The sequence below is a fragment of the Rhinatrema bivittatum genome, chromosome 6 (assembly GCF_901001135.1).
Source record: "Rhinatrema bivittatum chromosome 6, aRhiBiv1.1, whole genome shotgun sequence".
Classification (NCBI taxonomy): Eukaryota; Metazoa; Chordata; class Amphibia; order Gymnophiona; family Rhinatrematidae; genus Rhinatrema; species Rhinatrema bivittatum.
In genome coordinates, this window is record NC_042620.1 from 262,303,889 (window position 1) to 262,329,341 (window position 25,453).

At 45.0% G+C, this 25,453-nt stretch overlaps 2 protein-coding genes across 3 annotated transcripts in view; one reads left to right on the forward strand and one right to left on the reverse strand.

The window, feature by feature from the left end:
• Positions 1-423: 423 nt before the first annotated feature.
• LOC115094211 (sulfotransferase family cytosolic 1B member 1-like) overlaps positions 424-25,453 on the reverse strand; it is a 39,560-nt gene continuing 14,530 nt past the window's right edge. The window contains exons 2-8 of one of the 2 annotated variants that reach the window (XM_029607026.1): positions 24,508-24,657; positions 14,214-14,342; positions 13,002-13,099; positions 10,918-11,044; positions 5,789-5,883; positions 5,385-5,565; positions 424-4,691 (exon numbers count right to left, since the gene is read on the reverse strand). In XM_029607026.1, coding sequence (XP_029462886.1) covers positions 4,579-4,691; positions 5,385-5,565; positions 5,789-5,883; positions 10,918-11,044; positions 13,002-13,099; positions 14,214-14,342; positions 24,508-24,655 — 891 coding nt within the window. In that variant the 5' untranslated portion in view covers positions 24,656-24,657 and the 3' untranslated portion in view covers positions 424-4,578. The remainder of the gene's footprint in view (positions 4,692-5,384; positions 5,566-5,788; positions 5,884-10,917; positions 11,045-13,001; positions 13,100-14,213; positions 14,343-24,507; positions 24,658-25,453) is intronic. The other variant, XM_029607025.1, reaches the window with a different exon arrangement.
• Positions 24,667-25,453, forward strand: part of LOC115094210 (sulfotransferase 1 family member D1-like) — a 28,245-nt gene continuing 27,458 nt past the window's right edge. The window contains exon 1 of the mRNA XM_029607018.1: positions 24,667-24,756. Coding sequence (XP_029462878.1) covers positions 24,710-24,756 — 47 coding nt within the window. The 5' untranslated portion in view covers positions 24,667-24,709. The remainder of the gene's footprint in view (positions 24,757-25,453) is intronic.

Consider the following 25,453-nt stretch of genomic DNA (forward strand, 5'->3'; position numbering starts at 1 on the left):
CCACGTGTCTGAATACTCTTGTTAGAATGAAAATCTGCTTCCTAGGACTGTTTTCCTCTCATAAATCCCTTTCCCAGTCATAATTCTGTAATTTAGGAGTTTGAATCCTTTTGATCTTTAGTGATATTTCTTACAAAATTATCAGCAGAAGTCCAGGGGGCTGTGACATGCAAATCCCCTACCTGAATCTCTGCCTCACCTATTCAGTTGTCATTTAAGTGCCTCCACAGTAAGGGGGGTCTGACTTCAGTTTCACTTTGTGTTTCCTGGGCTGGCGGCTCATGTTACACAGCTGCATTGCCCTCCTTTTTTTTTCTCTGTTGCAGTTCATTTAAATAGTAGCATGCTCGTCTCTCTTGTGAGGGGGCGTTTCACATATATTTAAGAGACTCTTCTTATTTGTGTTAATTACACTAATCATAGCTGTCACTTTTCCAAGACACTGAAGCAAAGTATCATACCCTCATATAGGTATTTGTTTTCCTGGTTGGAAATAAAATCGAATTCCTTTCTTGGATTTGCATTGGATTTTGGATTTAATTACCTGCTTTAACCAGTGCTCAAGGTAAGCTACAAGTCAGGCACAGTAGGTAGGTTCCTGCCCCAAAGAGGGCTTACAATCTAATAGGGATATGCACCCCTGGACCTTGCCCCAGTCACATGACAGGGGCAAGGTCAAGCGGTGCCAGTTTCAGCGTGTACAGAACCCAATGATTTTTGTATAAATTTGGGGGTCACTATACCCCCAATGAGGTTACTTTACTATTGGGGTGGGGGATGAGAAGGGGGGAGCATGGGTCATGATTTATGTTTTTGGAAAGAGGTGGTGAGGTTGGCACTATTTACTGTCTGAGCACAAGGCTTGGGGGCATGGTTTCTGTCGCAATGTGTGATATGCCATATCATTTTTTTTAAACTTTGGGGTGTCGGAGCAGCCTTAAGCAGCAGCCTCAGGTTGAGCCAGGGGTCAGCCCTGTGCCCCACTCAACCTTTTCTTATTGCGGGCACCTTTTTAAGTAGCCGGCTCTTTAAGGCAATGGTGGTTTCTTGAGGTTGGAGCCGCCATCGCACCTAAAGGGCTCTAGCCACGTTCTTTTGTCCCATGGTATTTGGCCTCAAGGCAAAAAAATGTGCCATAGAGCCACAATGTTTTTTCAGGGGAGGGGATCCATTGACATGGCAACACCCCCTCCCCCTCACGATAATGGGATCCCCGCCTGTGAAAAAAACATTGCAGCTTAGTGGTTCTAAGTGTAAGTTTGTACTTGGGGCAGTGGATGGCAAAGCAATTTGCCCCAAGTCATAAGGAGCAGCAGGGATTTGAACCCTGGCTTCCATGGTTGTCAGACCACTGCTCTAACATGGGGCTATTCCTTCACTCCCTTGCATTTGGGTTCACCATATAGAATGATTTTGCCTTTTATTTGAAGGGTAGATTTTGCCTTTTATTTCAGATTGGATGACTAACATATTCAGGGTCAAAGTAGGGAGACTCAGCTTCTCACCACTAGAGAGACAGAGCTGTAGAGAGCTGAGTGGATAGAGATAGAAAGAGAAACAGGAAGACTCAGAGACAGTAAGTGAGCTAAAGACAGACAGATTGACTGTTGGAGATGAAAAAAATAGAAGACTAGAATGTTGAAAGCAGAAATCAAAATCCCAAATAGAAAGAGAGAATAATAGGAGAACACCAGGTGACCAACCACAAGGCCATCACAGAAGCCCAAAAGCTCTTATTTTTCTAAAACAATCATTCAAGCGAAAAACTTGCCAAGAGAACTCTTCCACACAGTCAACAAGCTCCTGGAAGTCATCACATCCTTACCCCTTTCCTCTAACTACAGATACTGTAATTAACCAGCTGAGTTATTCACCAACAAGATCAACAGCATCAAAGCATAATTAGACATCAACGCCATGGAGCACCCTAAAAAGACACAGTCAAACCCACCATCCCACTTCCTCCTCTTCTTCTGTTCCCTACATGAAGATGTGGACTCCCTTATATCAGATCTCAAATCCATATCATGTCTGCAAACCCTTGCCCCACTTGGCTCATCAAACATGTCAAATCTGGATCACTTAGTCACTTCCGGACCAGCATCAGCTCCTCATTATCAGAGAGCAACTTACCTAAGTGTCTAAACAAATTAGTGATAATACCTGCATGGAAGAAATAAAACCTGGACCCAAATGCCCTTAGCAATTATCAGCCAGTCTTAAACCTTTCTTTCCTCAGCAAAATCAGTGAAAAAGCAATCCTGCTACAAGTATCCAAACTTCTACTACTTGGACTCCTTCCAATCTGGTTTCAGACACCACTACAGAAACTGCACAAATCTGTCTTTTGAACTGTCTAGATTATGGACAATAGGCTCTTCTAAGTGCTCCTGGACATCTCAGCCATATTTGGCAGTATAGACCACAAATTTCTCATCATCAGCCTAATAGGCCCAGCACTCGTTTGGTTTAAATCTTTCCTTCATCGTCACACTCAAATCATCTCCCTTGGACAGATGTCCTCTCACCCACGTCTGCTACTATGTGGTGTGCCATAAGGTGGCAGACTGAAGCCCTCTGCAGCTTATGTTTATGTTGTAGTAGTGGTTTTATTTGGAAATGGTGATAACAACAACAGTTCTTGTCTTAAGTCCCTTTACAATTGGGTAAGGCTTACTTTCAGTCCAGGTCTTTTTACAGTAGCTCTCTTCATTAATAGCACACAACGCGATTGGAGGCAAGACTTGTGCTTTTAGACAAGATACAAGACTTCCAAACTTTAACAGGGCAATATAACAATGCTGGGAGCACTCTCCAGGTGTTCCAGCACTGCTTTTGACTCCCCGTAAGTAAGCAAATATGTTTTCCTCCAGCTCCCTTTGCAATACCTTTTTTTTCCTGACACGGCTCCATTCTATCACCAACTTTATTCAATATCTGCATGGCCCCCCTTAGCGAACCAAGTAGAAAGTTCCAGATTCCTTACCATGCCTGTGCTGATTCTATTCAGCTACTGTGCCCACTAAGCCTGACCTGACCAGGCAATCACACACCTTAAAATGATCTCAAAATTGTTACATTATAACAAACTAAAACTAAATCCCCCCAAAAAAACAGGTGCTGTGGATTGGAAAAAGTGGTCACACTTGCAAGAATAATCCTAGATTGTACATTTCAGTTTCCAAGTCAGAAGCGTAGGCTTCATATTAGACTCCAAACTCACGCCTGAAACTCAAATCCTATCCGTTACAAAATCAGTCTTTCAACTATGCCAACTTCGCTATTTCCACCCTTCGTTTGTTAGCCCTGCCTTTGCAACAGTGGTCCGAGCCTGTGTAATCTCCTGCCTGGACTACTGCAGCTCCCTTTGTATTGGACTGCCAAAGAAACCTAAATCATCACCGGCAGCTTATACAAAAGTCGTCAGTGCGGAACCCGCTAAAGGCCAGCAAATTGGACTGGATCACTCCACTCCTAAAAACCCTACATTGGCTCTCAACATCCTACTGCACCATATTCAAAATCCTGGTCCTGGATTTCAGGGCACTCAAGGGCCTGGCACTACCCTACCTCAACAACTGATTCTCCCTTTACATAACCCTCCCACCCACTTTGCTCACTGCCTCTAACTTGCCTGGTATTTCCAGCCCCTAAGGAAATGTGGCTGTTCAGCATGAGGAAGAGAACCTTTTCAAGATCAGACAACCCCGCCCCCCTCCCCCTAAAGCTCCCTACTTCTGGACATCAGGCTTCTGCCTGACCTCTGCACCTGTAGGAAGTCACTAAAAATCTGGCTTCTTGCGGAAGGCTTTCAAGCCACGGCCTTGATCTCCTGACCATGACTTCCTCAACTTAAATCTCACTACATTTTACGCCAGCCCCGTTATATCTCTTCCCCTCAGCAAAATCCTCATTATACTTTGAAATTGTTCTATCATAACTAGTACCTCCTCTCCTAGCTTCATTTACTTCAAAAGTTAGCCATCTAAATGGCAACATAGGCATATTCAGTCACTTATCCGGTTATAATTTAGCAGGTTTAAAAAAGTGCATTCCAGGAACAGGCTGAGTTATCTGGCTAACTTGGCCAAATAATGCATATATCCAGCTAAAGTTAATCGCTAACTTTACGCTTGCCTATGAGCAATGTTTATCTGGCCTTGTGTGGCCAGGTAATTTTCCACTTAACCAGATATCTCTAAAAGGTATCCAGCTAAGTAGTGCTGCCATAACAAAGCAAAACAAAAGAAAGAAGACAGATAACTTGTCCACTAAATGGCTTACTCAATACTGACCTCGCTTTGTCTATTTACGCTGCTAATCTAAAGACATCCTTTACCATTTCTGATGACATCACGAGCTATGTTTCCATTTTAACACAATACAAAATGGGGGTCCTGACATCCCTAAGCATCTTCCAGTGGAACAAATCTTCCAGGCTGGCAAGAGGATATCTTTTGCTGATGCAGAGCCGTCTGAAGGTGAAGAAGCTCTGTTAGAAAGTTTACAGTGTTTATGATAGGAAAGGACAGGAAGGAAGAAGCTCTGCTATCTGAGAGAATGCAGGTAAACCAATGTTCAGACTTCCGCTCGGAACCGTAGCCCACTTCCCTCCATCTTCCTGGCATAGTCGGCATCGAAAGCTTCGCTTTGGGCCACCGTGAAGTGGTTCTTCCAGTCCCCGACAATCCCTAGTACAGGAAGAAGAAAGAAGGGAGAGGGTCAGCTTTCACCTTTTAAAGACTGCACTCCCCTTCCTCACTGCCAATGATTGATCAGTTCTGACATTTTCTGGGCCATGGTAATGATCAGGGTTGCCAACTTTTGAAGATACTTTTCACTGACAGTCTTCTTTGCCGGCAACCTATTTTACTGATGCCTTACCATCACCCGTTTTTGCACAGCTGGATTTACTACGCCGAGATTCACCCCTTTATCCAGTGATGTCCCCGACTCCCTGAGTACTGCAGCCTCACAGAGCCTGAGCCCACGGCAACAGAATTACAGGCCCATCATTATGTTTTTACTGTCACTAAATTATTTTTATAAACATGACTTTTTTTTTTTACTGTTGGTAAATTTGCTGATAGTTGGCAACTCTGGTTATAATATGATTATTGCACTGGCAACAGCATATACTCCCCCCCCCCATCCCCCACAGGGGATTACAGAAGGTTAAAGTAGGAAGCTCTTTATAGAATGAGCTCAAGAGAGCAAGACACAGATGTATAAAAAAGGGGATCCTCTCAGTCTTGATGGGCGAGAGGGTTAATACGCGGAATGTGAATTTTCCATATCACGACTGGGAAAGCAAAGTTGGAAGTGGTCAGCGAGCAACCCTGGAAAGAAGATCCTGGCAGAGAAAGGGGCGGGGGTCCTCTCACCTTTGCGCATAAACGGTGAAATCTTGTTCACAAAGAAAGAAGTGGCCCGGCTGTTGTAGTTGGTCATGGGATTCTCCTTCATGGCCTGGAAGGAGGTGTGACGGACGATCTTCTCCAAAGCCTCCTCTCCCAAGTCTTTCTCCAGGAAGTGCATCACTGTCTGGATCTCACGAGCAGGGTCCTGCCCAGAGGAAGCGAGAGAGACTGACACTCAGCAGAGAGGAAAAGATAGTCAGTGAGACATGCAGCCACATCTCAGACTGAGACAGAGGGACAGACAGACAGACATAAATATACATATATATATATATATATATTATGTAGTTATCAGAGAGACAAGGAGGAGGCGAGACAAGAAAAGGGTGAATGTCTTCCTTGTGGTCATGATTGCTTTCCCCTCTCACTTCTTTCATATCTTCATAGAACTGGTAGAGGATGCGATGCTCCTGTCTCTTCTCCCACCAGCCTTTCACGTGGTCGTACCAGGAGCCATATCCAACTAAATGTGGAGGGAGAAAGAGATTAAGTCTATATTATTATTATTTTTTTTTTTTTATTGACCTGGCAGTTTTTTTTCCTGCTCAGTCGGAGTCAGTGCGAGGATCTGATTCCATGAGGTTTCATTGCAACTCCCTGGACATTGTTTTCCCTATTTTATGTTTAAACTGTTTTATTAGAAAAAAAAAAGACTAAATTCAAACAAACATGTGCAGCGGGCAGTTGATTCTGTTGCATCCTGCTCTCAAATGCAAATTATACAATTTTAACATTTCCACCCCAATATATATATATATTTATATATATACCTGGAACAGACTAACTGTGAACCACCATCTTCCTGTATCTCCAATCCTTACTCAATTGGATGCTGGGGGGAGGAATTTATTAGCAGAAGTGTATTTCATTACTTCACAAAACGACAAATACGTTTCACACAAAATGATTATAGCAGACTTTTCTCCTCCAACAAAAAAAATATACCATTATGGTTACATCGTATTGAGTATAATAAAACTGTTACATTGATCCTCCTTATCTCATAACCCCTGTCTTCTTACCTTCCTACCCATCCCTCCCCCCCCAAGCATTCCCACCCTCACCTTGCTCTCTGATTTGATTCAGTTCCTCTCTCTACCTCAGGAAAGCAAATACTTCCATAGCCAACAGTCCATCATTGAGAATTTGGCTTCTAAACATTTTGGCAAATAAAGTATATAGGGAAGCCAAGCATCTGACGTTAACGTTCTTCTCTTGGAATGTGAAACTGGACCAGACATTTGCTCCATAAGCAACAGACGATGTATCTTATTTTTCAGAAAAGCGAGCGATGGAGCTGATAGCTGTCTCCAAAAACATAAGATAGACATCTTTGCCAGTAACAATACTTTCCAAATCCATATTCTTTGCGGTACACAGCAAGTCTGATCTGATATCTCCAAACAGAATGATAATACGTCATATACAAGTCTTTGAGATGTCCATACATACTTTTTTCCAAAAAAAAATCTGTGTTTTAGGGCATAACCAGAAAGAATGTCCCATAGTCCCCATCCCTGTGAGGCATTTTATGCATAGATCAGAGGTTGCAACTTTAGCCAAGTATGCTTGTCTCTGTGAAATAAAAGCTCGATTTAAGAACTTAAACTGTGTCTCTCTCATTTGTATATTACCCGTTATTTTTTATATCCCTATAAAGCAGTGGTTCTTCTCAACCTTTTTTCTATCAGGACAAACCTGAGAGATGATGCTCACATGCATGACACACTGAACACACGACCATCATGGGACTCCATATAAGCATATGCTCTGCGTCCACAGAAGTCCCCCGCTTCCTAACAATGGGTGCAGAGCAGAACTAAGGCATTTCCCTGTACAACTCACCATACAAAACAGATATTCTGATTCTGGTGTCATCTCAACAACAGCATCACAAACTCCCTCTACTACCAGGTGCATTGTAAAATAATACAAACAAACCCCACTCTGTACAAGTCTATCAAACCTTCCTTATCTCAGCAGCACTAACTCCAAGAAATGAAACAGCAATAGCCCTACCCAAGAAAAGGCAGCAGTTCAGCACCAGTGCAATATAATATTTAGAAAATACAACACATAAGGCTGATCCAATCCTCTAGTAAAGTTCCTCATCTCAGTCACAGACCTGCCTTCACCAAATATAGAATAAAAGACCACAAATTACAAATGTGGAAACAAAACCTGGAATGGAAACCACAAGACCACCTTCTGCATGCAGTGCAAAACTGGAGTCTAGAAATAAATATATATTTCCTCCTACATTAAGCAAAGTTCAAAGAGAGAAGAAATGCATATTCTCCAAACTGACATAGTATGGCCCTTCTACCCAGTTACTTCTCTCCATGCCCCCATCACCCCTCACTTCTCCCAACTACTCAATCGTCCCTTCACATGCTCATATCCCTGTCCAACATTCCCAACACCTCCAACCCCACATCCTCTTCTCTGTGTTCCCTCTCTCCCCTGCTCAACTCTCCCTGCCCAACCCCTTCTCTACCCAGAATACTTTTGACCACCTCTTTCCTACCCATTCCTGCTCAGCATCCCCCACTACCCTCTACCCCAACCCAGCTGCCCCACACCTCCATCTCTCCACTTCCATCTCTCTTCCCTGATCAGCAGCCCCAACTCCTCCCCTCCTCTGCCTCTCCCTGCCCAGCAACCCCAACCTCCTTTCTCCCATCCCTGACTCCCTATCTCCCCATGCCTACCTGCAGACTCTTGAACTCCTATCTTCCCACGCCTTCCTGCCCAGTACATTTCCCCCCTCCTCCTGGATCCCAGCCAGCAGAAAAGACTTCAGTCCAATCCAGAGTCTCCCTCCCTCTTTATCAGCAGCAGATGAGGGCAAGAAGCATTGAGGAGAGAAAGATCAGGAGGCAGCAGCAGTGGATCTACAGAGCATGCACCTCTCTCCCTCATGCTCCTACTTTCACATCCTGGCCCTATGGGGGGGTGAAGAGAGCATCAGCAGCCTCAGTGCCAGGCCAGGCAGAGGAAGATAAAGTTGGTGTCCTGCCGGGCCTTTATAAAGAGGAGTCGGTGATATTGTGCTTTGATCTGGGTGAAGGAGGAAGGAGCAACCTCCCACTGGCCAGGCAGAGGAGAAGGAAGCAAGAGCAGCTTCCTGTCATACTCCTGCCTAGACTGATGAGGAAGGAGCAGCCTTCTGCTGGCTCTGCGACCCACCTCCCGGGACTTTGTGACACAGTAATGTATCCCAACACACCTGTTGAGAACCACTGCTGTAAAGCATGCTTTAAAAAGGTTCATGGGCAGACCCATCTGTAGCTCCTCCTCCCATTTGTTCTTCAATATAGCAAAATCCTACTCAGAATCAGTATGTAATAGCAATTTATGAAGAGAAGACAACGTATGTCTGCCAGGATCTTCTGTGTCGAACCATTCCTGCAATAGTAACCAACCCTCTTTACTAAACTCTGAGGGACACACAGAGTGGACATAATAACGGGACTGAAAGAAAGAAAAATAGTCTTTTTCTGTCAGATCAAAAGATTCACACAGTTCAGCAGAAGTCATAATATTTCCCTGATCATCCACCAATTGTCCCACCACTTGTATACCAGTAGCCTTCCCTTGCTCAAAGCGTCCTCCCTCCAAACCCAGAAGGAATTAATATGTATTGCTTATGAAAGGTAAGAAAGGTGACCAGGTTCTACTTAGACGTAATTTACCCAGGAGCCACCGCCAAGCCTGACATAGCGGTTCTATCAGTAATGTCGTAAAGTAATTGGCAATTGGCCATGGTGAGATGTTATACATATTGCTTAGAGAAAAAAAGGAAAAACTAATCCAGATTCAAAGCCCATATCTTTCTAGTAGGCAGACGCCTGAAACTAGTTTCCCTCATGCCACAGGTTTGCGGCCATATTATATCTTTTAAGATCAGGAATTCCTAAACCCCCTTTCCCCCATGGTATCAAAGGTTGACTGAACGCTATGCGAGACCTCTTCCCTCTCCATAAGTAAGATCTCATCTTCCTTCTGAACAGAAGCAACAAATGTTTCTTGAAGTATAAATGAATCAATCTAAACACATATAACCACTTGGGAAGAAGAACCGTTTTAAATAGATATATTCTGCCAAGCAGAGATATATTGAGAGAGGTCCAGGCTGCCGAAGTGTTTTTTGTAACTGTAAAAAGCCTCTGAACATTAATTTCCTGAAGTTGGGTCAGATCGCTGAGCAAAAAGGATCCCCGAATATTTTATCTTACCTTCCACCCATCTCAATGGAAACTCCCCCTTACCAACTCTGTGTTGACCAATCCCCCACTGCCAATGCTTCAGATTTGTCAAGGTTTAACTTGAACCCAGCTAACGGTCCCATATACTCCAAACTCCTGCAGTAATCGCTATCAAAGATTTTTCTGGATCCAGCACATGCAGCAGTAGGTTATCCACAAAAGCAGATAGTTTCGTTTCTTACTCAATGCTACTACATGTGCTGCTTCTCTTCTTTAGATATGTGGGAACTACAGATGATACCAGTATGCTCTTCTTCTTCATATTTAAGTATATGGACTCTTACACTCTCACTGAGGTGCGATGTCTCACCGTAATGTGCAGTATGAGGGGGGGGGAGGGGGAAATCAATCTTCAGAAATCGGTATTGGTTACCGTTTACAGTTTTAATTACTTCAGTTGCATGTTATACTGTTTCAGTGCTGGTTTCATGTTATTTGTAACCAAGAAAAATGGTCAAATTAAAAAAAAAGAAAAAGCGGATAGTTTAAATGATCGTAAATGAGTGCCTATACCCTTTCTATTAGGGTTTCTCCACTATACAGCGAAGTAAAGGATCTAATGACAGCAAATAATAAGGGAGAAAGTGGGCAACCTTGACTGGTACCCCCACCAAGGATGAATTCTGAGGGCAGTTCCCCATTCACTAAAGCATTTGCCCTCGAGCTTTTGAGTAACAGATAAATATAGTTTTGAAGTTTTCCCTATTTTATATCCTCTTCCAACTCATGTTTAATCCAGTCATTGCGGCAATGGTCCTGGGCTGGAGGCCATGCATGGTGGTTCCTTCTGACACCCTGAAATCATGGGTCCTGAATCTGGCCACTAGGTGCCATCTTTAGGCACTGGCCATAACTCCCTCCCTTCCGGAAGCTGTGAACACTGCCTCTGCAACATCCCCAGTCCCGATTGATCCAGGGAGCAGAAGACCTGACTTGGGAATTAAACTGGAGACCTTCCGCATGGCAGCGCACAGTTCGAGCCACCGGGCTGGCCCCCATATCATATTCTATTTGTGGTTTATTCTGTGTTGCAGAGTTCTAATTGCCAAATCAGTCCTAGAGAAAACTAGATTTTATGCAGGGCTGTGATGCAATTAATTGACTCAACATAATAATTATTGAGTGTTCTTGTATATAAGCTTTTGAAATCGAGCAGGCCTTTCTTCAGATGTCTCAGGAACCTGAAAGACATCTGCAATTCTGCAGGCACTGTGGCCTTGGAGTTTCACCTTCTCCAGCCATGTACTTCTCCAGGTACTGTGCCCAGGTGCCTGGTTCGGGGTGCAGTTGATTCATCAGGTCAAAGTGATAGTAGGAGACTGCCACATCCTTGGCATTCCTGGCTACGTAGATCACCTGAGAGTGGAGAGACACAGAGACGATGTAAGCATGAAGCCAGATTTAGAACCTCTTTTAAAGCACACAGCAACAGAGGGACACTAAGGCAGGAGTAGGTAACTCCCATCTAGGAGGCAGTACATGCAAATATGCCTCATGCATAGGTAAGAAAGCCTTGGTTTCCTTTACCAAAGAATGTACTAACTAGCTAGGGAGGGTCAGAGAGATTTGGTAAACAGTGGGTTGGATTTCAGTCCCCCATATGGGAGACTGAGATGGTGTATCCTTAGCCTTTTTGACCAGGCATCATCTTAGGGTGTGGAATGTTTAGTTAGATTTCCTGAAGGCAGGAGTACTTTGACTTTTATCTGTTAATTTTGCTAACCTATTTGAAAGGGTATTTGCTGCTTTTGCCCTAGGACGTCAGCCTGACTTATTTTTGCCTAGGTTTACTCTTTTTTTTAACCATTTTGGAGACTTTCGTTGTGAGGCCATTGTATGAACTGTTCACAGAAGATTGGGGTGTCCCTGTGCATGGTTAAATAAGGGTAGGGAAAATTTTGTCAGTGTTCTATCATTCTTTCGGGGGATAGACCTGCCAATGCAGAGGAATTTCACAACCATGAGTTGACTTTCTTCAGTAACTGCTTCCTCATTTTGGAGGTATGAAAGTTTTCCCACCCTTCCTGTTTCCTGTCTCCTGTTTACAAGTCAAAGTCTAATTTTGTTCTACTTGAAACTGAGCGCTCTTACTACTAGGCAATCAGTTTTCAATCTATTGGGAGAAGATGGGCTTTTCACCTAGGAAGAGCTTGAAGAGTAGAGGTTTCATTGAAGGAAAACTGGATTCCTGTCCATTGCCAGAGGGAAGGAGCAGAAGTTCCAGTTGTGTTCACTGCTGACTCAAGTGTGCTACACTTGAGAAGAGAGTGCTCACTGGTACTGCCATAAGGAGATCTAAGCTATTTAAGAAGACTTCAAGAAAAGGGAAGAGAATTGGGGCTTACGTTCTGAGACTTTATTCTAGCCATCCTACAATGGGAAGAAGATGTGTGATAACTTTGGGAGTTGGAAGGAGGATTGAACTATCTTCAGTCTGAATAACGGGAAAAACAAGGTGATCAATTGTTAAGGAATTGGCTTCCAAAGAGAATCAGAGGCTTTACTACAAAAGGGAGGTCACAAATTTATTCATCTTTCTTCTGCCTTAGTGTTCAATGACTTTATTTAAAATTTGATCAGAATGTTGTACATATTCTTCAGTCAAGTTAAATCAACTATCAGTAAAGAAGCTGGAAACCACATTGCCTCTCAGTGTGATTTTTTAATACCGTAGACTGTGGAGATTATCAGTGCTGTAAACAGAGGAGGAAAAAAGGACTTGTACAGTGTTTAATGGAAAAGGGCCTTGAAATTATGCTTCCCCTCCACAGGGAGCCCTGGAACTCGGATGTGTAAAGCTATCTCTAGATAATTGGTTTTAGAGAGAATCCACCTCTCTTTCTATGTGCCCCTAGGTCTAGTCTATGGGAGCCATCCCACCCAAGGACTACACATATTCAATGTGGATATCCTGCAAACCAGACCTGTTTGTGGCACTCCAAGACCAGAGTTGCCTACCCCTGCACTAAGTTATGGTTGACCCCTCAACCAGGTCAGCCCTGAGAGGCTGACCCAGGCCTGGTTTTGCCCCATTGTGTGCATGGAGATGCAGTCTGATTTCCTATGAAAAATAGATCTACATTTCCATGCACACAATGGAGCAAACCTTGGATTAACCTAAGTGAGGTGGCAACTCTACAGAGAGACACCCTCAACCAGACAGAATACATAGATAGTCCAAGAACTAGTCGGGAAAATTCTTGTTCCCTCTTCTTCATACACATCTCCCAGAGGACCCTCCTCTCCACTCAAGTAGCAACAATTCCCCTTTCCTTGTGATTCTCTTCTACCGCAAACTATTTAAAGTTAATACCTTACAGTTTTTCTCCCAGAAGGACTTGGGCAAGAGCTGGACAGGGAGGTGGGTCTTGATTACTCTCGGGGAAGGAGTGGCAGCTAATTTCTTTGTACCTGAGAAAGTGGTAGAAATGTCCATAGTAATTACAGGGTTTAGTAAGGAGAGAAAAAAAAGCAAACTGCTACTGGATACAGGAGGAATTAAGCCTTCATTACAGGAAGCAAATTACATTTAATTAAGGGGTGTTGAATCAGATGGGGATGTAACACAAGGCATTGGCAGGGTCTGCTTATACACAGAAAAACACTTTTGTTGGATTTGGTCTGTCTTTTGAAGGTGCAAGGAATCTACAAGGTGCTGAGCCACCTTTTCCTCTTTCTCATTACTGGATAGAATCCAAGTGGGAGAACTGGCCCATGGGAAGGACAATCTTCCAAGCCATTTATGCAGTTCAGGCGACTGTCTTAAAACTGCTCTCCCTCAGTACAACTAAAAGGGCTCATGCCATTCTATAATGCGCAGACTTTTAGCAGTATTTAGAAGAGGTGTCTCTGCAGGGGAGTTTAAGTCGAGGGGGGGAGAAAAACAGCAAACACAGATTACATTTTCATCTCGATGTGCATTATTTTCCACGAAAAAGTACCTGCAAAAAAGGCAAGTGGAAATGTCTGCGGGTATTAAATTTCAAGGTGAAAAATTTGCGTGCACGTTTGCTTTGAAAACTGGTGCAAAGTCCATTGGTAAAAAAATACCTGCAGGACTTTCTCCCAGTGGGGACAGTTTGAAAATTGCCCCCAAAGAGATTCTACTGTCCCTTACTTGCTGGTGATTCTGCACCATTCCCTGTTAACACCTACTGCTGGGAGATGCTGGGGTTGCAGGAGTTGTGGGCCTTCCCTGCTCTCTATAGTGCCTCCTTCTGGGAGAAACTTGTTTTGCGGGAGTTGTGAGCTTTCTCAGAGTCAGTGCTCTTGCACTATTATTCATTATGGAATTACTATTATTATTGTTATCATTATTATTAAAAAAAATGTATTACCTGCATGTTCCAAAATTTGCAGCGGGTTACATTAAGACTACTGGGAGTTACTGGGAAACCAGGGGCTGTGAGTTTCCTCATAGCCAGTCCTGAGTCCTTTCCTACAGCAACTCTTGCTCGGAGAGGCTACGATGCCAGAAACCATGAGCTCCACTCATGGCACATCTAAACACACCCCTACAGCTTACCTGCTTCAACATAGTTGGGGGCAGAAAATTCCAGCATGGGGACCTTATTGTGAATAAAATCACGTTGGCACTTGTGCACATCACCAGACGCAAGAATCATGTCCACAATCTCACTCATCCAAGTGGTACCTGGGAGGTAAAGAGGGCAAGCCTGTGAGAGGGAGAAACTGGAGATCTAAAACCAAGCAGAACACAGATTTGGGGGGGGCATAGGTGTCGTCATGGGGTGGGCCACTCGGGCCCTGGCCCGACCAACGTTTCCTGCCGCCAAAGATCTTTGGTTTCTCGGCTAGTCCCCAGAACAGGTGATGTCCCTGCTGCACAGCCCTCTAGGAGTTTGAGCCGTGCAGGTGCCTCCACTCTCAAGGAACTGAGACTGGGAGGTCTGTGTGAGAGTGGAGGCACCTGCACGGCTCAAACTCATGGAGAGCCACGCAGGGCCAGTAGAAGCTGTTCCATGGACTGGCCAAGTCATGGAGCATGCCAGCCATGGATGGAAGGGACTGGCTTGCTGGGTGTTGAGGGTGAGGAGGGAGGCAGGCAGGCAAGCAAACTTGCTGGGGATAATGGTGGAGGCAGGCAAGCTTTCTGGAGCAATGGGATGGTTGGAGGCAGGTAGGGTTGCTGGAAAGAGGGAGGGAGGTTTCGAGGCAGGGAGAGACAGACTGGCTGACTGGCTTGCTGCCTGGGAGGAGGAATGAAGACGGGCAAGTTGGCTGGTCTGCTTGAGGGAGGGGATGGCTGGAAGAGTAGAGGAAGACAGGTTGACTGGCATGGCTGGGGTGGAGGAATTGCCTGATTGAGGATGGGTTGAATGTGAGGGGAATGGGTGAGGAGCAATGACTGGTTGTGAGGGCAGGCTGATTGGCTGGGGGGAATGAACGACTAGGATGCAGGCTTTCAGTCTGGCAGGGGCAGGTGGGGGCTGGCTGTGTGAGAGAGAGCGCATGCAGAACTGGGGGATGAGAGAAAGAGACTGGAGAGGAGGTGGGAATGTGAGAAGGAGCAAGACTGGAGTAAGGGTAGGAACGTTTATCTCTTTCCCAAAATCTGGATTTACCCTTTAGAACATAAGAACATAAGAATTACCATACTAGGTCAGACCATCAAAGCCCAGCATCCTGTTTCCAACAGTGGCCAATCCAAGTCACAAATACCCGGCAAGTACCCAAACATTAAATTACCTTATTAATTACCTTAATAGCGGTTTATGGATTTTTTCTCTAGGAACTTATCCAAACATTTTCTAAACACAGTTACACTAACTACTGTAACCGCATCCTCTGGCAATGAATTTCAGAGCTTAACTATGCACTGAGTGAAAAATAATTTTCTTTGATTTGTTTTAAATGAGCCACTTGTCAACTTCATGGAATGCCTCCTAGTCCTATTATCTGAGAGAAGAAATAACCGATTTATTTCAAGTCCTTTCATGATTTTGTAGACCTCTATCATATCCCCCCTCAGTTGTCTCTTCCCCAAACTGAACAGCCCTAACTTCCTTAGCCTAACTTCATAGAGCAGCCGTTCCATGCCCCTTATTTTGGTCGCCTTTCTCTACACTTTCTCCACACTTTCTCAAGTGCAACTATATTTTTTTTGAGATGCGGTTACCAGAACTGCACACAGTAATCAAGATGCGGTCTCACCATGGAGCAATACAGAGGCATTATGACATTTTCCGTTTTATTAACCATTCCCTTCCTAATAATTCCTAACATTCTGTTTGCTTTTTTGACTGCTGCAGCACACTGAGCCGACAATTTCAATGTATTATCCACTATGACGCCTAGATCTTTTTTCTGGGAGGTAACTCTTAAGAGAGAACCTAACATTGTGTAACTACAGCAAAGGTTATTTTTCCCTATATGTATCACTTCGCACTTGTCCATGTTAAATTTCATCTGCCATTTGGAAGCCCAGTCTTCCAGTCTTGCAAGGTCCTCCTGCAATTTATCACAATCCGCTTGAGATTTAACTACTCTGAATAATTTTGTGTCATCCGCAAACTTGATCACCTCACTCATTGTACCCTTTCCAGATCATTTATAAATATATTAAAAAGCTCCAGTCCAAGAACAAGATCCCTGAGGCACTCTGTTTACCTTTTTCCACTGTGAAAAGAGATCATTTAATCCTACTCTTTGTTTCCTGTCTTAACCAGTGTGTAATCCACGAAAGGACATCGCCTCCTATCCAATGGATTTTTAGTTTTCTTAGAAGCCTCTCATGCGGGACTTTGTCGAAAGCCTTCTGAAAATCCAAATACACCCTTGATACTGGATTCTCCCAGATCCTGGAATCTCTCCCCTTTCCTACCTCTTCTCCTCTTCTCCCTTCCCAGATCCCAGATCCTCCATCCTCCCCATCTCCCATCCACCCTCTCTCTCTTCTCCCCATCCCCAATCCTCTCACTCCTTCCCCGATCTCCCCCAATCGATGTTCCTCTCTCCCTCTCTGCTTCCGTATTACTGGTCCTCTTGTGGGGTCAGGGGGAGAGAAAGAGGAGGAAACTGCACTCTGGGCTGGGGGAAACAGAGAGGGTGTCGGGGGATACTGGTGCTGGGCAGAGGATGGGGGGGGCAAAGTAGAGCAAGGGGCGGGATGAAAAGTGTTATGTTGGGGCTGCTGAGCTGCTGTTGTCTGTTAGTGTGTAAGGATTTGCAGCATTCTTGTGCTTTTTTTTTTCCAGTAGGCTGTGTATTGGTGTTTATGGCCTGCTGCAATATTTGTTGCCTTTTCATGGGCAATGTTGTTGCATTTCGAGTCCTGGGAATTAGTGCTGCTACGCCGGTATGGCAAATTTGCTACATATATACTGAGCGTTGGGTTTTTTTTTAAAGATTTCAGGTTATTTCACAGTGTGCCTAGTAGTGGAATGAGTTTGCATTGCTGTTACTGAGATGACACCAGAGTTTGAATTGTTTGGGTTTTATTTTTGTATGCTGAGCTGTATTGGGAAATATCCTAGTTCTTCCCTGCACCCATTGTTGGAGGGGGTTTCTGTGAATGCAGCGCATATATTTATGTAGAGAGCCTACTGGGCCTCCTCTAATGGAGCATACCAATTAATTAAGAGCGTAGATAAAAAGAGTTAGGCTTAGTTGGATTATAGCTCCCTGTGGCACAGCAAGAATGGTCTGTGGCCTTCCTGGAGGACAAATTGCTCTGGACTCCAGCTGTTCCTTGCATAAACTTTATTATTTACAAGCAGTATAACACAACATAAACTGCTTTCCTTGCAGTACTTCCACAGCTGCCTTCTCCTCCTTCCCCTAGAGCTGTAACTCTTAACCATGCTCTCGGGGCCCTGCTCTTAGAGCTACCTGGTTGCCTTACCCTTTTTAAGGTGGACCAGGTCAGATGCCTGGTCCAGCACTGGTTAAGGAGAGATTTCGGGGACACTCCTTCACATAACCCTCCCCCCCCCCCCCCCCCCCAGCTCGGACCTGTCGGGCCAAGCACCTTTATTCCCCCTGGATATCTTCCAGGGAAGTAGGTGCTCTCTCCAGTATGCTACTCCAGTCTGAACTTGGGCTGATCCTTCCCCCACGTCGATGGGCTGGAGCAAAGCAAGTCCTCCTGCATCTAAGGGTCTTTTCAACATTACATGATTTCTACACAGTTCCACGGACCGGGAGGTAAAGGCTACAGGGTCATCCTTTTCTATTTTTGCTAGGGTTACCCTTAAGCAAGCCCCAGTTGCCAAAACCACTCACTGTGCTCTTTGTCCAGCGTCCTCCCGTATCATTTTATATGAACACATAAGAAGCTCCGAGTTCCAGTCCTTCTTTGTCAGACACATTCCTCCTGCAACTCCTTCTGCGAGGAGGACTCTCATGTAGGTTATCAGGTAGGCCAGTTTTCCTTGAAAAACTCTCTGTTCTTCCTCAGGATTTTCCAAGCAAACTAGCACCATTCCTTCTTTCTTATGCTCATTAGCCAGCTGTGGTTCTGCACTGGTCACTAAGATGGTTCTCTTTGCCATCTATCTCCACCTTGTTACCAACAATCTTTTCCATCTCTTTCTCAGTCTTTCTCGCATCCTCTTCAGGTCTCTCCGAAATGCCTCTCTGTTGTTTCTGCCTCTGTTTTATCTTCACTCTGAAGCTGCTCCTTTTCCTGGTTCTTAGGGCCGGTCTGGCTGGTGGGAGAGGGAGAACTCAGTGTTTCTCTTCTGCATTTTGATCTGCTGCCTGTGTCGACGACGCAAGCCCAGCTGTGGTTACTTTTCCTCCTCACGGCTGGATTGTGCCTCTTCAGGGCTGGTCTGCCCTTTCTGCATTTCCAAGGAGCTCCATACGTCAAGACCCTACCATGGGCTTCCTTGAACCTGGGTCACAGTCTCTGCAAAATTATTCTCCAGACATCCATATTCTTTTCCTGCAATTACCCGCGTCTGTTTTTGAAGCTCTGTTTCTGTTTCTCTAGTCTGCTCCAGCATTGTGGTTACTGGCCCCCCTTTGGCTCCCTACCAGGCCTTTCTGTAGTGCTTTCGCCTAAGTCTTGCTGGCCCCCAGAGCTCAACTGCTCAACCTGCAGGGAAAGGAGCTGGTTTAGGTAAAGCCCCAGTCCAGTCTCTCGTCAGCGAAGCTCCACCAGTTGTCAGTGAGGGCCTATAGCGTTAGCTGTGCCAACCTCATCCCAGCAGCAAGGGTTCACCCACATTACAGGTGTGTGACCAATATGCTGCCACCTGGATAATGAAGAAAGGATATTGAACTGGGAAGTAAAAATTACATTCTGCTCATGCAATATGGGGCATTCTGTTGTGTCATATTATCTTCCTGCATCCTCAAGTTTGGGAGGGAGCTTCTAAACGACCTTTACAATTGGCAAGGATCAGGAATGGAAGAAAAGACGCATTAAGTCTTACAAAGTCACAGAGATTTATTGAACAGCTAAACATGTAGTGGATTTGTAAATAGTCATTTTCACTATTCTACCATCAATTGTCAGTAAAGCTGGAAACCACCATCAGCTTTCAGCATGATTGTTACTACCGTATCCAAAGACTTAACAATGCTCAGGGTCTTGGAGGAAAGACTCTCCCCGTCCTCAGGCAGGGAATCCTGGAAAAGAGAGGGTCTTAAAGGGCCTATAGGAATGGATAAGTAGGCTACTGGTTAGCACAGTGGGCTATAACCCAGGAAATCAGAGTTCAGATCCTGCTGTTGCTCCTTTTGACTTTGGGCAAGTCACTTTACCCTTTGCAATCTCCAACGTTAGATTGTAAGCCCCATGGGGATAGGGAAATACCTATAGTACCTGCTTCAATGAACACTTTGCACTGCCAAAAAGCAAAATCTAAATAAATTTAGAAAGTTTGAGCTTTGATATTGAGGGTTGCCCATAGACACCTCAATCCAGGGGTTATATTTACAAAACTGGAGGTGCAGAGTTGATATCATTTTATGCCGTTAATAATAACTTGATGAAAACCGAAAAGAATGCAACTGTATATTGTGAGAAGGTAGCTGATTATTTTGAGGATAAAGTGAAAAGGATATATCTGAATCACTGCCTGCTACTTCTGTAATTGATTCTGTATTAATGGATCTTTGCCCTGTAAAATGGTCCCAGTTTCTGCAAATAATTTCAGGGATTGAAAACGCAATCTCTCAATGGAAAGGACTAGCTCTCCCCTGGACCCTTGTCCTTTTTGGATTATCAAGAGTATGTCTGCGATTTCTTATGTCCATTTTATGAATATTGTTAATGCCTCTTTGAATGAAGGATGTTTTCCAGGTAATTTGAAAACAGTAGTGGCCCACCCAGTTAAAATCCTATTTGGTGAAGTTTCTAATTATCAACCAATTTCTAACTTGCCGACATTAGGGTAAAGTTATAGAAAACGTGTATTATTTCAGCAACAGGAATTTACAGATGTAAATCAGTATGGAAATTTACAGTCAATATGGGTTCTAAAAAGGACTTTACTTGTTTAATTCACAGATTTTGTTTGTGTTAGGGAGAAAAGGTTATTGCTGCTGGTCTTGAACTGGGATGTGCTCAGTTTAGGTCTGAGAGTTTTGTGCATAGAGCTACAAAGAGAAGCTCATGTCAAATGACAGAGAGCCTGCTATATGGCTCCAACCCTGAGGATCCAGCTTGGGCTTCAGGGAATTAAAAAGCAGTGCTGGAAGGTGTTTCACATTTAGACAGCTAGGAGGGCAAAGGAAGGTCTGAGATGCCAGAGGAAGACCAGTGAGTCCTTCATCTGCTATGCATTACTATTATTCTCTGATGTTGTCTTTAAGTAGAAATTTGTGAAATGACCTGGACTGAATACCTGGATTGGAAGTAAGTTTACCTGCAGAAGTCAGGAGTTGTTATTTTGTCACCGATTCTAAATAAACAAGTTTTGGGACACAGTTGTCTGTTTGAGTGTGCTGCAGGGGCCTTCAGCCTAAGACTTTGTAGTACTCGTGATAAGGGCCAGCTGAATTATTGATTTAATTGAATGTATCAGCTGCGTTGATACTATCAAGTCTAAGATACTGTTGTCACATTTGAGATCTGTTGGGCTAGGAGATTTTGTCTAGATTGGGTTTTCTTCTTATCTGCAGACTTGGAAGATGTGGGTAAAGGTTAAGAATAATATTTTAACTTGGAGGACATTACAGGCAGGAGTACCACAGGGTTTGGCTTTATCTGCTAAATTATTTTACTTATATATGCTGCCGCTTGGGAAGATATTGTGGTCTTTTATATAAGCTGTTCAGTTTTGCGTACCCTATAATGCCCTGCTGGTTGCGCTGGAAGTGGATCCTTGGCCTGGTGCAGGATTGGTACGGCCCTCTGGTCAGACCCAGAGAGCGCCTGCCACCAGGAGGCAGAGCACACGAGGAGACAGAGGCTAACTGCAGCTTCACCAATAACAGTCCGGGGTTTCCGCAGGTTGAGCCCTTGGGTACCCGGACCGCCTGAACTTAGGTAGGCCTCAGATGGTCTCCCAGAGAGGTAGCAGAGGGGTGTGCCCACCACGGCTGATGCAGAGAGGATGGACCAGATCTGAACTGGAGACTCCGGAGACCTCAGGGAGGTAGCAGTTCAGGAAGGCTCTCCGGGCGGAACAGGCAGCGCCTGTGGGTCTGGTCAGATGAAGGCTGCGATCAGAGTCCAAGCAGGTCGGTCTGGTGGTCACAGAAGGCAAGAAGAGGGTGTCTGAGTGAAGCGCAAGGGTCAAAGCCAGGGTATCCATCCAGAAGTGGTCAGCCAAAGCAGGGGTCAAATCCAAGGTCAGTCTGAGCGTAGTCAAGGCAAGCGAGGGTCAGTTCCAGGCAGCGGTCAACATGGTCAGGCAGGCAGAGGTCAGTTCCAGGCAGCAGTCAACGTGGTCAGAAGGCAGGCAAAGGTCAGGTCCAGGCAGCGGTCTGTCATAGTCAGGCAAGCAGAGGTCAGTACCAAGAATCAGTCCGAAGGGTCCTACCAGGGAACGAGGAGCAGGAACAGGACAGACATTGGAAGACACGGAGGACCACAAAGACGCTGGAACAAGGAGACGCTGGAACACAGGATCAGGCACAGGAGCAAGGAACAGGCAAACTAGAAACACCGAGGTGTCGACCCAATTGCCAAGGCGAGGTTCTGGGGGACAGAGCCTCGCCTTATATACTGGGGCTGTGTGATGTCATCGGAATGCGTCCGAGCTGGGTTTCCCGCGCTTGGGCCCTTTAAAAGTAGAGACGTCGGCCACACGCACACCTAGGGGCGGAGCCGAGGAGATGGAAGACGCGGAGCCCCTAAGGGGGCTCCGCTGAGAGGCCTGTGGCATGGAAGAGGCCGAGGATGGCTGGGGAGAGCATCGGGGACGTCAGGAGCTGGCGGCTGCGGCAAGGCCGGAACTGGTAGAGGGCAGCGCGAGGAGAGCAGGCCCGACCGCGGCACAAAAGTGGCTGGGACGCGCAGCACTGCTGAGTTTTTGGCTCAGTGTTTTAGTGAGTGAGTGGATGGTTGCTAATAGCCTTAGCTTGAATGTTCAAAAGACAACGGCGGAGGCTGGATTATCTGTAGCTTTAATGATGTCAAAATTCCAGTAGTAGATGGGAGTAGAGATTTAGGAGTACTTTTGAACTTCACATTTCCATGAGAGCTCCCTTCTCCTCCTTCCCAGGGCCTCTCTTCCTTCCCCTAGGGCTGTAACTCTTAACCATGCTCACAGGGCCCTGCCTAAGAGCTACCTGGTTGCCCAACATTTTTTAAGGTGGACCAGGCCAGATGTCTGGTCCAGCACGGGTTAAGGAGGGTTTGATTTCTGAAGTATTTTGTGTTTGCAGTAATGATCTTAGATCAGTGGTGCAGGCTTTTAGTGCTTACTTACATGGCTATTTAAGATGAGAGGCCTCATTGTTTCTCTTCTTTATTAAAACGGTATTTTCCTTCACGTGACCTGCACTCAGAGAGTCAAAACCTAATAGTTATCCCCTCTTAAAAAATATCAATTACAGGAAACGTAAGCTAGGGTTTTCTTCATATGCTGAATCACTGATGTGTAATATATTCTCTGGCGAGTTACAGGGTGATGAGAACAACTTGAGATTTAGCTGGATAACTTGTTCCTGGAAGCATAAGGTGTGGTCAGCTTATGTTTCCAGCACTTTTCTTATCAAGAAATCACTGGAAGTGCTGGGAGCAGATAAGAGATATTGTGGTTCTAGCATCTGTGGGTGGTGGTGGTGGTGGGTATGAGTGATTGAGGTTGTGGTAGGGTAGAAGGTGAGGAAGAGAAGCAGAAGGGAGCATTTGAGAAACATAACCTAAATGGGGAAGGAAGGGGTAGGGGGTGATAGGCAACCCCAGAAATATTTAGATTATATCTTTGATGGGGGTCTGGGGGGAAGGGGCTGCTAGGCCCAATGGGGCCAGCTACAACATATTGGGGAGGGGGGGGGGTGAGAATCTGACTACAGGTCCACTAAGCACTTTTTTTTTCTTTTACAGGGGTACTTAACCGGATATCTTTAAAGATATCCGGTTAAGTAGCACGTTATCTGGTCAAACAAGCAGATAGCCCTAGGGACAGGACTATATCAAGGCCTGATCCAGCCAAAGGCCCCTTTTTTTTTTTAACACATAAATAAGAAAATAGCCCAAAATTTTCTGGTACTTTTGTCTGAGTTTAATTTTCAGTTTTGCATCATATGTGTGAACCTAAAATGGCCTCATTCATTGCATTTTGCCGAGGTAGGCATTAATTTCAGCCAGCACCAGGAGAATGTACAGAAAAGCAGAAAAAATGCTTTTCTGTACACTCTCCGACTTAATATCATAGCGATATTAAGTCAGAGGCCCCCAAAATAAACAAAAATTAAAAATTAAAAAAATAAAAAAATCTGCCCGCAGCCCGCGGGTTGGAAGATGGACGCTCAATTTTGCCGGCGTCCGTTTTCCGAACCCGTGGATGTCAGCGGGTTCGAGAACGGATGCCGGTAAAATTGAGCGTCAGCTGTCAAACCTGCTGACAGCCGCTGCTTCTGTTAAAAAGGAGGTGCTAGGGACGCACTAGTGTCCCTAGTGCCTCCTTTTACCGTGGGCCCTCATTTGCATGCGGCCGATATTGAATTGCGCGCCCAGGACACTGGCCTGTGCGCGTGTCGCTCGCCGGCTCTCCTGCGCTTCTTTCTGTATCGGCCCACTTGTGACTGTGTACAGGAAGCCCCAAGACCAAATGTGACCCCTGCCTTCCAGGATACTAACAGAAAAGGGGCTGCAGGTTATTTACTCTTTCAAAAAATAAAAAGAATAGGGGGGGCACTTCCATGAAGTTATTATGTAGCACATTTAAAACTAATCGGAGGAAAAAATTGTTTTCAATTAATGCACAATTAAGCTGTGGAATTAATTGCCAGCGGATGTGGTAAAGGCAGTTAGCAATAGCATAGCTGGGTTTTAAAAAGCTTTGGATACATTCCTGGAGGAAAAGTCTATAAACTGTTATTAACCAGGTGGTCTTGCGCAAAAGAATTGCATTACCACTGGGTGTAAGCTGTATGGAATCTGTCTTCTATTTGGTATCCTGCCAGGTATTTTTGTCTTGATTGGCCACTGTTGGAAACAAGATACTGGGCCTGATGGGCAAAGAAACTTGTGAGTGAGCTAGTACAAGTGGATCCAGCCCCTAGAACAATGCATTTTTTTTTTATGGCCCTGTTGGTGGCTACCTGCCACCCGAAAACAGGGGTTACACGAACAACAGACAAATAACAAAAGTATGCATAAAATTCAAACACTAAAGTATTAGAAAATACATGTATCCCAAACACGGCTGTCTGTGGATGAAGCAGTGACTCACCAGCCTTGGGGTAGGTTGCTACGATGATGTCCTCTGGCAAGGCCTGGAACCCATCAATTCTCTCCCAGTTTTCTGAGAAGGCACTTATCATTGGGACTCCCCGAATGCATACCCAGTCCTTGCGGAAGTAATTCTCAGCGTTTTCCATTTCTGAAATAGGAAGAAAAAGAAGCGCTTGCAGCTCTCTTACCTGTGTGGAGAAATGAGACCCAAAAGATGGCTGGAACACAAAACTATCTCATGCTTTAAGTAAGTGGGAGAAGGGGAGAATGCTTTCCGCTGGGTAGGCTGGCAGTGATCTACCTATCTGCATAGTCATCAGGTTGAATGAATGTTTAGGGGTGGACATCTGTCTGTCTGCCTTGCCCCACTATGTCTCCTACTCTCTCCCTGACTTTGTTCTTCTTTTTTGTACTCTGTTCTGTCTCCCTGTCTCTCCTTCTCTTCCTAGGCCTGTCTGTCCCTTCCTGCCTCCCTTCTTCTCTTCCTGTTCATGTCTGTCTCCCCGTTGCTGTCCATCTCTCCTGTCAGATTCAGGAAACTTTACTGGCATGACGAGCTGTACTTGTGATGCCAAAGGAAGACATAAACAGGTGAATTTTCAAAGGAGTTATGGTTGTAAATGTAGCCATTTTCAAAAGCCATTTACCCACATAAAATAAACATATGCGGGTAAATCCTATGGAAAATTCAGTGGCATAGGTCAGAGCAAGTTTCAAAAGCGTGTAAGCGCTTTGGAAAATCAGGCCCAGAGGGAGCAAATATAAAACAGCCCTTGTGGCTGCAAATGGTTTTAACTTTATACTTCATCCACATTTTCAAGGGAAGCCATGCGAGTACTTTCCCTTTTGAAAGTCTATGTAAATTGCACAAGTCAGTGTCGCTCACATACTTTGTACCAGCTCTTTTGTGCTGGTGACTGGGAGGGGGTAAAATACAGTGTGTG